This window comes from Salvelinus namaycush, chromosome 26 (genome assembly GCF_016432855.1).
Source record: "Salvelinus namaycush isolate Seneca chromosome 26, SaNama_1.0, whole genome shotgun sequence".
NCBI lineage: Eukaryota > Metazoa > Chordata > Actinopteri > Salmoniformes > Salmonidae > Salvelinus > Salvelinus namaycush.
Window position 1 is genome coordinate 12,294,611 of NC_052332.1, and position 12,532 is coordinate 12,307,142.

Consider the following 12,532-nt stretch of genomic DNA (forward strand, 5'->3'; position numbering starts at 1 on the left):
CATTAGTGAGGTCGGGCACTGATGCTGGGCGATTAGGCTTGGCTCGCAGTCAGCGTTCCAATTCATCCCAATGTTTTTTTTAATTTTTTAATTTTTTAATTTATTTTATTTTATCCCATTCTCTCCCCAATTTTCGTGGTATCCAATCGCTAGTAATTACTATCTTGTCTCATCGCTACAACTCCCGTACGGGCTCGGGAGAGACGAAGGTCGAAAGCCATGCGTCCTCCGAAGCACAACCCAACCAAGCCGCACTGCTTCTTAACACAGCGCGCCTCCAACCCGGAAGCCAGCCGCACCAATGTGTCGGAGGAAACACCGTGTACCTGGCCCCCTTGGTTAGCGCGCACTGCGCCCGGCCCGCCACAGGAGTCGCTGGAGCGCGATGAGACAAGGATATCCCTACCGGCCAAACCCTCCCTAACCCGGACGACGCTATGCCAATTGTGCGTTGCCCCACGGACCTCCCGGTCGCGGCCGGCTGCGACAGAGCCTGGGCGCGAACCCAGAGACTCTGGTGGCGCAGTTAGCACTGCGATGCAGTGCCCTAGACCACTGCGCCACCCGGGAGGCCCATCCCAATGGTTTTTGATGAGGTTGAGGTCAGGGCTCTGTGCAGGCCAGTCAAGTTCTTCCACGCAGATCTCACCAAGCAATTTCTGTATGGACCTCGCTTTGTGGATGGGGGCATTGTCATGCTGAAACAGGAAAGGGCCTTCCCCAAACTATTGCCACAAAGCGCACACCACCCACCACTTCCGAGTATATTACTCGCTAATGTCCAGTCCCTAGTTAACAAAGTCGACAAAATTAGGGCAAGAGTTGCTTTCCAAAGAGTTATCTGTGATTGTAACATGCTCCATTTCACGGAGACATGGCTAGCTAGGGACATAGAATTTAGGTAGCCTTGTTCGCAAATTGTATCAGCATATCGATTGCAGTTCACGAGCGAGTAACATGCTCAACCACTGATACTCGAACTTCCGCGATGCATACAAGGCCCTCCCCCACCCTCCTTTTTGCAAATCTGACCATGACTCCATCTTGTTGCTCCCCTCCTTTAGGCAGAAAGTAAAACAGGAAGTGCCCGTGCATAGGTCTATCCAATGCTCATCCTCAACACTGGGGCCCCACAAGGCTGCGTTCTCAGCCCTCTCCTGTACTCCCTGTTCACCCACGACTGCGTGGCCATGCACGCATCCAACTCAATCATCAAGTTTGCGGACGACACTACAGTGGAGGGCTTGATTACCAACAACGACGAGACGGCCTTACAGGGAGGAGGTGAGGGCCCTCGGAGTGTGGTGTCAGGAAAATATCCTCTCACTCAATGTCAGCAAAACAAAAGAAATTATCATGGACTTCAGGAAACAGCAAAGGGAGCAATGCCCTGTCCACATCGACAGGACAGCAGTGGAGAAGGTGAAAAGTTTTAAGTTCCTCGGTGTACATATCATCGACAAACTGAAATGGTCCACGCACACAGGTGAAGAAGGCTTGACACCAAAAACCCTCACTAACTTTTACAGGTGCACATTTGAGAGCATCCTGTCGGGCTGTATCACCGCCTGGTACGGCAACTGCACCACCAACAACCGCAGGGCTCTCCAGAGGGTGGTGTGGTCTGCACAACGCATCAACGGGGGCAAACGACCTGCCCTCCAGGACACCTACAACACCCGATGTCACAGGAAGGCAAAAAAGATCATCAAGGACAAAAACCACCCGAGCCACTACCTGTTCACCCCGCTATCATCCAGAAGGCAAGGTCAGTACAGGTGCATCAAAGCTGGGACAGAGAGATTGAAAAACAGCTTTTATCTCAAGGCCATCAGATTGTTAAACAGCCAACACCAGCACAGAGAGGCGGCTGCCTACCTACAGACTTGATATCATTGGCCACTTTAATAAATGGAACACTAGTCACTTTAATAATGCCATTTTAAGAATGTTTACATATCTCGCATTACTCATCTCATATGTATATACTGTATACTGTATCCTTCACTATCTATTCTTTACTATCTATTGCATCTTAGCCGCTCTGTCAGTGCTCATCCATATATTTTATACTTATATATCCTCATCCCATTCCTTTACTAGATGGTGTGTATTAGGGATTGTTGTGGAATTGTTAGATATTACCTGTTAGATACTGCTGTATCGTTGGATCTATAGTAGAAGCATAAGCATTTCGCTACACTCGCAATAACATCTGCTAACCATGTGTATGTGACCAATAACATTTGATTTGATTTGAAAGTTGGAAGCACAGAATCGCCTAGTATGTCATTGTATGCTGTGACGTTAAGATTTCCTTTCACTGGAACAAGGCGACCTAGCTCAAACCATGAAAAACAGCCCCAGACCATTTTTCCTCCTCCACCAAACTTTACAGTTGGCACTATGCATTCGAGCAGGTAGCGTTCTCCTGTCATCTGCCAAACCCAGATTCACTCCAGCATTTCCACTGCTCCAGAGTTCAATGGCGGCAAGCTTTACACCACTTCAGCCAACGCTTGGCTTTGCACATGGCAATCTTAGGCTTGTGTGTGGCTGCTTGGCCATGGAAACCCATTTAATGAAGCTCCCAATGAACAGTTATTGTGCTGATGTTCCTTCCAGAGGCAGTTTGGAGTGTTGCAAAAGAGGACAGATGATCTTTACGTGCTAGGTGCTTCAGCACTCAGCGGTCCTGTTCTGTGAGCTTGTGTGGCCTACCACTTTGCGGCTGAACCGTTGTTTCTCCTAGACGTTTCCACTTCACAAAATTATACCACTTACAGTTGACCGGGGCAGCTCTAGCAGGGCAGAAAATTCACAAACTGACTTGTTGGAAAGGTGGCATCCTATGACAGTGCCACATTGAAAGTCACTGAGCTCTTCAGTAAGGCCATTCTACTGCCAATGTTTGTCTATGGAGATTGCATGGCTTTGTGCTTGATTTTATACACCTGTCAGCAACGGGTGTGGCTGAAATAGCCACATCCATAATTTGAAGGGGTGTCCACATACTTTTGTATATATAGTGTATAGCCCTTTAATATGGATCAAGCGTATGGCATAATGCATAGAAGAAACTCATTGTCATTCAACAAACATACACAATCAATAACAGTCATTATAAACCGGGTGGTTCGAGCCCTGAATGCTGATTGGCTGAAAGCTGGGGTATATCAGACCGTATACCACAGGTATGACCAAAAAGGACTTTTTACTGTTGTAATTACGTTGGTAACCAGTTTATCTGCTTTGTGTCATTGTTGAGCGCAGCCACATCTTCAACCTCCATGACAACCAAATGAAATCAGAATGCAGGCAACAACATTTATTATAGCCCTCGGGCTAGAGTCAGCCAAGATGAGGAGTTGAACTGATAGTTCCAATCCTGTGTGCAACGTAACTTGCTGTGCAACATGCTTTACCAGACTGCCTTATAACTCACTCACCTGATGACCTGTTAGTTCTCTCCCTGTGCCTCAACATGGGCAGGGATCTCCCTCTCCTAACTGTCTCTGACCCCCCGCCATGAAATCCAAATGAAATCAGAATGCAGGCAACAACTGTTTTGTTATAGCACTTACTTGGGCTACTGTCAGTAAAGATGAGGAATTGAACTGATAGTGCTTTATAACTCAAATTCTCACCTGATAACCTGTTCATCCTCTCCCTGCTTCAACACGGACGGTGCTCTCTCTCTCTCACTCACTATATTGCTCTCTCTCTCTCTCACTCACTATATTGCTCTCTCTCTCTCTCACTCACTATATTGCTCTCTCTCTCTCACTCACTATATTGCTCTCTCTCTCTCACTCACTATATTGCTCTCTCTCTCTCTCACTCACTATATTGCTCTCTCTCTCTCACTCACTATATTGCTCTCTCTCTCTCACTCACTATATTGCTCTCTCTCTCTCACTCACTATATTGCTCTCTCTCTCTCTCTCACTCACTATATTGCTCTCTCTCTCTCACTCACTATATTTCTCTCTCTCTCTCACTCACTATATTGCACTCGCTCTCTCACTCACTATATTGCTCTCTCTCTCTCTCTCTCTCACTCACTATATTGCTCTCTCTCTCTCACTCACTATATTGCTCTCTCTCTCTCACTCACTATATTGCTCTCTCTCTCTCACTCACTATATTGCTCTGTCTCACTCACTCACTCACTATATTGCTCTCTCTCTCTCACTCACTATATTGCTCTCTCTCTCTCACTCACTATATTGCTCTCTCTCTCTCACTCACTATATTGCTCTCTCTCTCTCACTCACTATATTGCTCTCTCTCTCTCACTCACTATATTGCTCTCTCTCTCTCTCTCACTATATTTCTCTCTCTCTCACTCACTATATTGCTCTCTCTCTCTCTCACTCACTATATTGCTCTCTCTCTCTCACTCACTATATTGCTCTCTCTCTCTCACTCACTATATTGCTCTCTCTCACTCACTCACTCACTATATTGCTCTCTCTCTCTCACTCACTATATTGCTCTCTCTCGCTCACTCACTATATTGCTCTCTCTCTCTCTCACTCACTATATTGCTCTCTCTCTCTCACTCACTATATTGCTCTCTCTCTCTCACTCACTATATTGCTCTCTCTCTCTCACTCACTACATTGCTCTCTCTCTCTCACTCACTATATTGCTCTCTCTCACTCTCACTCACTATATTGCTCTCTCACTCTCACTCACTATATTGCTGTCTCTCTCTCACTCACTATATTGCTCTCCCACTCTCACTCACTATATTGCTCTCTCTCTCTCACTCACTATATTGCTCTCTCTCGCTCACTCACTATATTGCTCTCTCTCTCTCTCACTCACTATATTGCTCTCTCTCTCTCACTCACTATATTGCTCTCTCTCTCTCTCACTCACTATATTGCTCTCTCTCTCACTCACTATATTGCTCTCTCTCTCTCACTCACTATATTGCTCTCACTCTCTCACTCACTATATTGCTCTCTCTCACTCTCACTCACTATATTGCTCTCCCACTCTCACTCACTATATTGCTCTCTCTCTCTCACTCACTATATTGCTCTCTCTCACTCACTCACTATATTGCTCTCTCTCTCTCACTCACTATATTGCTCTCTCTCACTCACTTTGAGCCCAGCCATAATCATATGATCATCTACAATTATCACATGACAAAAATGGCTGGCCTTAACAATGATGGTGTTAGCTTATTAACATGAATTCAATTGTACTTTTCTAAGCTAAATTAATGATTTACTGTCTGGTAATAGGTATAGCTAGCAATCCGACTACATAGTACCTGTTTATTGTGAATTGTACAGTGTAGCTTACAGCCCTCTGCACTCTCACCAAAAATATTTGTCCTGCATTTTTCTCCTCTTTGGCATGAAGGGCACTAGCTACCTTTTCACTAGGGTGAACACTGACCCTTTGAGTGCTGCTTATCTGAAACTGCAATTGAAAAGGAAAAGGGGAAGATCCAGATACTGTGCTGGCTTTGGTCAAAGATGTTTATTACCAACCCAAGATAGACCACAGCCTGTCATTTCCAATGGGAGCAAATTAATCATAGTGGGCAGAACAAGCAAAGAGGTAGTGAGATCATATTGTCACATTCTAGCATGTATTCACATATTTCTGTCAGGAAACACCTACTCTGTGATGTGCGTGTGTGCAATAACCCAATTCGCCCTTGCACTCTTTCTAAAAAATGCCATTTCTTAAAACTTTGGCAAAGGGTAAAGTCTACAAAACTTAGTCCACTCTGTTCATAACATATGCTAGTTTTGGGACAGAACACTGTGTTGAGATCAAATGTTTCATTGATGAGAAAATTAGCAGAATGTCGGGCAAGATCCATCTCGCTCCACCTTCTCCCACTGTTGGCCACTGGTCTTCCTCTCATCACCAAATTTGGCCAGATGCTTCAGATGTATACATCCAGTGAAACATCTGGCTCACTCTTCCATCTGTGCTTTGGTGCTAGCTTAGCTAGCTAGCTAATGTTAGCCTAGCTAAAATAGCCAACTTAGCATTGGGTCACTCGGTATAAAACAGTTTTTTACACAATCTTATCTCATCAGCAATAGTTTGCTAGTTAAACAACAACATAGGAATACATTTATGAAATGTTCATGAACTTTTACTCGTTTGGAAACTCTCAAAACATTTATACATTGGAGCGCTCATGAATATAGCTGCGCTACCTCTCCTCAGCAAACACCACAAAGAGAAAAAGAGAGCGTAGTGCATGCTGTTGAACTGTCACTGCAGACCAACGCAATACATTGGGCAGGCTGCCTCCTCATAAAATTAGAAACTGAGTCACTGTGGTGCAAAGCCACATAAAGCCATTAGCTGCCTGCCACTTTACAGTGGGGATGTTTTTCCAATCAAACTCATCATATTATATTATTGGGGGAGTCAAATTGACCTGTTTCTAATATTGGGGGGCGGGGGGTTTCAGTTTTTCTTTAATCAGCCATGACAAACTTCAGCTAACTTTAGCCACCGCTAGCTAAAAATCTATCGAAGTGATGGGTACATGTAAAAAAAAAAAAAAAAAAATCACCTTTTGGTATCATCAAACCAAATGTGGAGTTGACTTCAGGTGGTTTGGAAATGATATATAAAAATGATACTTCACGTACAAAACATTACGGCTGTGAGGTTACGCCACGCCCCTCAACTTAATTCAGCAAACACACATACACATACACACACCAACACTGAGGTTTTCCAGGAAGAGGAGTCCTGCAGCCCCTGGCTAGCAGCAGTCAATGAAGAGTCCACTGCGGCGGAACCTACGACACACACACGGCTGCTTCACACACACACACACACACACACGGCTGCTACACACAGAGAGACCAAGGTGTTAACGGTGTGTGGTGCGTGTGTGTGTGTGAAGACATGTCGTGTGTTTTATGACGAGTGCTTTTTTATCTTCTGTCCTCAACAGTCTTTTATAGTAAATCAATGACTTCACTGAAAATTCTACACCTGCCTACACCCACACCCACCACATTGCATACACCACCATGCATTCACCACACCTCTTCAATCACCCCCCCCCCCCCCCTTCGTCTCTATCCTTCATTTGCTCTCCTTTTCTCTCTCTTCACCAGTCTTTCTTTTTCCTGTTCACGTTCTCCCTCGTCCCTTCTCTCTCTCTCTCCCCCTGTCTCTCCCACTCTGTTTTTCTTTATCGATCACGCTCTGTCCCTCCCTCCCTCGCTCTGTTTTTCCTTCACCCGTTAAATATCCCTGACACCGCCCACATAAATCATCTTCACTTATCCACCTCTCCTTCCCTCGTGCTTTTTCTTTCCTTCCTTTTCCTCTTTTCATTCCCCTCCGTCTCTCCTTCTCTTTTCTAACTGTTGGCCCTCTCTCCTCTATTCTGTCCTTTCTTTCTTGGATCCCCTCTCTTTCTCTCTTGCTTCCCTCTTCTCTAGCTTTGGTTGCTGTTAAATATACTTGTCCATTCTAGGATACGGGTTGCAGCCCGTTCAGGCCTAAGTTGCTAATGTCAATCATGTGACAAATGTAACTTGCCTTAGAACGGTTATTATTGGTGAACTAAGTGAGTCACTCAGATAATCCTGCACCTGATAGGAGGACAGGGCTGTCAGTCACTCACCATAGTGTGGTATGATGAGCCAAGCCATGGCTGAGGCGTAGATCCCTCCTATCATCCAGAACATGCAGAGCCAGCTCAGGTGCTCTCCTCTCTTCTCCCTCGCCAGGAACTCAGCAAAGTAGGGGAACACGATGGGCACAGCCCCACCAATCCTGCACGGGGACATGGGAAACATAGTCAGCACTATATGGACAAATTAACTGCGAAACGTAGGGTCCATTTTTGGAGTGCCCCTTTTGTCCCTTTTGTCCGGTCATTGGTGTTGTATGTGTGTTTGTGTGAGCAGTTCGGGAAACATGGCTGCTCTCATCTAACGCAATGGGATTGAGTCTGGAGAGAGAAACAGAAAGACAGAACGAGATAAATAAAGAGTTAGAGAGAGAGAGAGTTAGAGAGAGAGAGAGTTAGAGAGAGAGAGAGGGAGCGAAATAGAGAGAGAGAGAGAGAGAGTTAGAGAGTTAGAGAGAGAGAGAGAGAGAGAGAGAGAGGGAGAGAGTTAGAGAGAGAGAGAGAGAGAGAGAGAGAGAGAGAGAGAGAGAGAGAGAGAGAGAGAGAGAGGGAGAGAGAGAGAGAGAGAGAGAGAGAGAGAGAGTTAGAGAGTTAGAGAGAGAGAGAGGGAGAGAGTTAGAGAGAGAGAGAGAGAGAGAGAGAGAGAGTTAGAGAGAGAGAGAGAGAGAGAGAGTTAGAGAGAGAGAGAGTTAGAGAGAGAGAGAGAGTTAGAGAGAGTTAGAGAGAGAGAGAGAGAGAGAGAGAGAGAGAGAGTGCAAAATCAATAGGCCAGCAGTTAGCAGCCAAACAGCCTTTCATCTGGTCACATTGGCAACACAGTACAACAGACATCAAACTATTAATAGATTGCTATTTATCCGCAGAGGTGTAAAGTACTTTGGTAAAACTACTGTAAAGTACTACTTAAGTAGTTTTTTGGGGTATCTGTACTTTACGATTCATATTTTACTTCACTACATTCCTAAAGAAAATAATGTCCATTTTACGTACTTATCAAGAGAACATCCCTGGTCATCCCTACTGCCTCTGATCTGGAGGACTCACGAAACACAAATGCTTTGTTTGTAAATTATGTCGGAGTGTATAAAAACAACTACCTTATACACATAAGTGTAAAGGAATGAATAAGGAATGAATAATCCATATAAAAATATATGGATAAGCGATGGCCGAACGGAATAGGCAAGATGCAGTAGATGGTATAGAGTACAGGATATACATATGAGATGAGTAATGTAAGGTATGTAAACATTATTTAAAGTTGCATTGTTTAAAGTGGTTAGTGATACATTTACGATGTCCAATTTTTTATTACTAAAGTGGCTAGAGATTGAGTCAGTATGTTGGCAGCAGCCACTCAATGTTAGTGATGGCTGTTCAACAGTCTGATGGCCGTTCAACAGTCTGATGGCCTTATGATAGAAGCTGTTTTTCAGTCTCTCGGTCCCAGCTTTGGTGCACCTGTACTGACCTCGCCTTCTGGATGATAGCGGGGTGAACAGGCAGTAGCTCGGGTGGTTGTTGTCCTTGATGATCTTTTTGGCCTTCCTGTGACATCAGGTGGTGTAGGTGTCCTGGAGGGAAGGTAGTTTGCCCCCGGTGATGCGTTGTGCAGACCTCACTACCCTCTGGAGAGCCTTACGGTTGTGGGCGGAGCAGTTGCCATACCAGGCGGTGATACAGCCCGACAGGATGCTCTCGATTGTGCATCTGTAAAAGTTTGTGAGCGTTTTTGGTGACAAGCTGAATTTCTTCAGCCTCCTGAGGTTGAAGAGGAGCTGTTGCGCCTTCTTCACCACGCTGTCTGTGTGGGTGGACCATTTCAGTTTGTCCGTGATGTGTACGCCGAGGAACTTAAAACGTTCCACCTTCTCCACTACTGTCCCGTCGATGTGGATAGGGGGGTGCTCCCTCTGCTGTTTGCTGAAGTCCACGATAATCTCCTTTGTTTTGTTGACATTGAGTGTGAGGTTATTTTCCTGACACCACACTCCGAGGGCCCTCACCTCCTCCCTGTAGGCCGTCTCGTCGTTGTTGGTAATCAAGCCTACCACTGTAGTGTCATCTGCAAACTTGATGATTGAGTTGGAGGCATGCATGGCCACGCAGTCATGGGTGAACAGGGAGTACAGGAGGGGGCTGAGAACGCACCCTTGTGGGGCCCCAGTGTAGAGGATCAGCGGGGTGGAGATGTTGTTTCCTACCCTCAACACCTGGGGGCGGCCCGTCAGGAAGTCCAGGACCCAGTTGCACAGGGCGGGGTCGAGACCCAGGGTCTTGAGCTTAATGACGAGTTTGGAGGGTACTATGGTGTTAAATGATGAAAAGAATCATGGCCTCTAAACCTTCAAGCTGCATTCTGGACCCTATTCCAACTAAACTACTGAAAGAGCTGCTTCCTGTGCTTGGCCCTCCTATGTTGAACATAATAAACGGCTCTCTATCCACCGGATGTGTTCCAAACTCACTAAAAGTGGCAGTAATAAAGCCTCTCTTGAAAAAGCCAAACTTTGACCCAGAAAATATAAAAAAGTATCGGCCTATATCGAATCTCCCATTCCTCTCAAAAATTTTAGAAAAAGCTGTTGCGCAGCAACTCACTGCCTTCCTGAAGACAGTCAATGTATACGAAATGCTTCAGTCTGGTTTTAGACCCCATCATAGCACTGAGACTGCACTTGTGAAGGTGGTAAATGACCTTTTAATGACGTCAGACCGAGGCTCTGCATCTGTCCTCGTGCTCCTAGACCTTAGTGCTGCTTTTGATACCATCGATCACCACATTCTTTTGGAGAGATTGGAAACCCAAATTGGTCTACACGGACAAGTTCTGGCCTGTTTTAGATCTTATCTGTCGGAAAGATATCAGTTTGTCTCTGTGAATGGTTTGTCCTCTGACAAATCAACTGTAAATTTCGGTGTTCCTCAAGGTTCAGTTTTAGGACCATAATATGCCTAATATGGCGGCTATATTTGTGTCTTGATTGGGCTCTGAGCGCCGACTCAGATTATTGCATGGTTTGCTTTTTCCATAAAGCTTTTTTGAAATCTGACACAGCGGTTGCATTAAGGAGAAGTGCATCTAAAAGTCCATGCATAACTGTTGTATCTTTTAGCAATGTTTATTATGAGTATTCCTGTAAATTGATGTGGCTCTCTGCAAAATCAAAGGATGTTTTGTGACTTCTGAACGTAAGGCGCCAATGTAAACTCAGATTTCTGGATTAATATGAACTTTACCGAACAAAACATAGATGTATTGTGTAAAAAGAAGTTCTATGAGTGTCATCTGATGAAGATCATCAAAGGTTAGTGATTAATTTTATCTATATTTCTGCTTTTTGTGAATCCTCTCTTTGGCTGAAAATATGGCTGTGTTATTCTGTGAATAGGCACTCACCTAACATAATCGTTTGGTTTGCTTTCGTCGTAAAGCTTTTTTGAAATCGGACACTGTGGCTGGATTTACAACAAGTGTATCTTTAAAATGCTGTAAAATACATGTATGTTTGAGGAATTTTAATTATGGGATTTCTGTTGTTTTGAATTTGGCGCCCTGCACTTTCACTGGCTGTTGAAGAGGTGGGACGCTAACGTCTCACGTACCCTAGAGAGGTTAAGTCTTTATTGAAGACTCATTTCTTCAGTAGGTCCTATGATTGAGTGTAGTCTGGCCCAGGAGTGTGAAGGTGAACAGAAAGGCACTGGAGCAACGAACCGCCCTTGCTGTCTCTGCCTAGCCGGTTCCCCTCTCTCCACTGGGATTCTCTGCCTCTAACCCTATTACAGGGGCTGAGTCACTGGCTTACTGGTGCTCTTCCATGCCGTCCCTTGGAGGGGTGCGTCACTTGAGTGGGTTGAGTCACTGACGTGGTCTTCCTGTCTGGGTTGGCGCCCCACCCCTTGGGTTGTGCCGTGGCGGAGATCTTTGTGGGCTATACTCGGCCTTATCTCAGGATGGTAAGTTGGTGGTTGAAGATATCCCTCTAGTGGTGTGAGGGGTGTGCTTTGGCAAAGTGGGTGGGGTTATATCCTGCCTGTTTGGCCCTGTCCGGGGGTATCATCGGATGGGGCCACAGTGTCTCCTGACCCCTCCTGTCTCAGCCTCCAGTATTTATGCTGCAGTAGTTAATGTGTCGGGGGGCTAGGGTCAGTTTGTTATATCTGGAGGACTTCTCCTGTCTTATCCGGTGTCCTGTGTGAATTTAAGTATGCTCTCTCTAATTCTCAGTATTCTCTCTCAGTATTCTCTCAGTATTCTCTCTCTCTTTCTTTCTCTCTCTCGGAGGACCTGAGCCCTAGGACCATGCGTCAGGACTACCTGACATGATGACTCCTTGCTGTCCCCAGTCCACATGGCCTTGCTGCTGCTCCAGTTTCTACTGTTCTACCTGCGGATATGGAACCCTGACCTGTTCACCGGACGTGCTAAAAAAGCCAACTGACATTTACTCCTGAGGTGCTGACTTGCTGCACCCTCGATAACTACTGTGATTATTATTATTTGACCATGCTGGTCATTTATGAACATTTGAACATCTTGGCCATGTTCTGTTATAATCTCCACCCGGCACAGCCAGAAGAGGACTGGCCACCCCTCATAGCCTGGTTCCTCTCTAGGTTTCTTCCTAGGTTTTGGCCTTTCTAGGGAGTTTTTACTAGCCACCGTGCTTCTACACCTGCATTGCTTGCTGTTTGGGGTTTTAGGCTGGGTTTCTGTACAGCACTTTGAGATATCAGCTGATGTACGAAGGGCTATATAAATACATTTGATTTGATTTGATATATAAATCAATTTGATTTGAAATGCTGAGCTGTAGTCGATGAACAGCATTCTCACATAGGTATTCCTCTTGTCCAGATGGGTTAGGGCAGTGTGCAGTGTGCAGT

At 45.3% G+C, this 12,532-nt stretch overlaps 1 protein-coding gene across 2 annotated transcripts in view; it reads right to left on the minus strand.

Moving 5' to 3' along the window:
• LOC120021912 (synaptic vesicle glycoprotein 2C-like) overlaps nt 1-12,532 on the minus strand; it is a 60,762-nt gene that overhangs the window by 12,595 nt on the left and 35,635 nt on the right. For both annotated transcript variants that reach the window (XM_038965750.1, XM_038965749.1), the window contains exon 3: nt 7,634-7,785. In XM_038965750.1, coding sequence (XP_038821678.1) covers nt 7,634-7,785 — 152 coding nt within the window. The remainder of the gene's footprint in view (nt 1-7,633; nt 7,786-12,532) is intronic.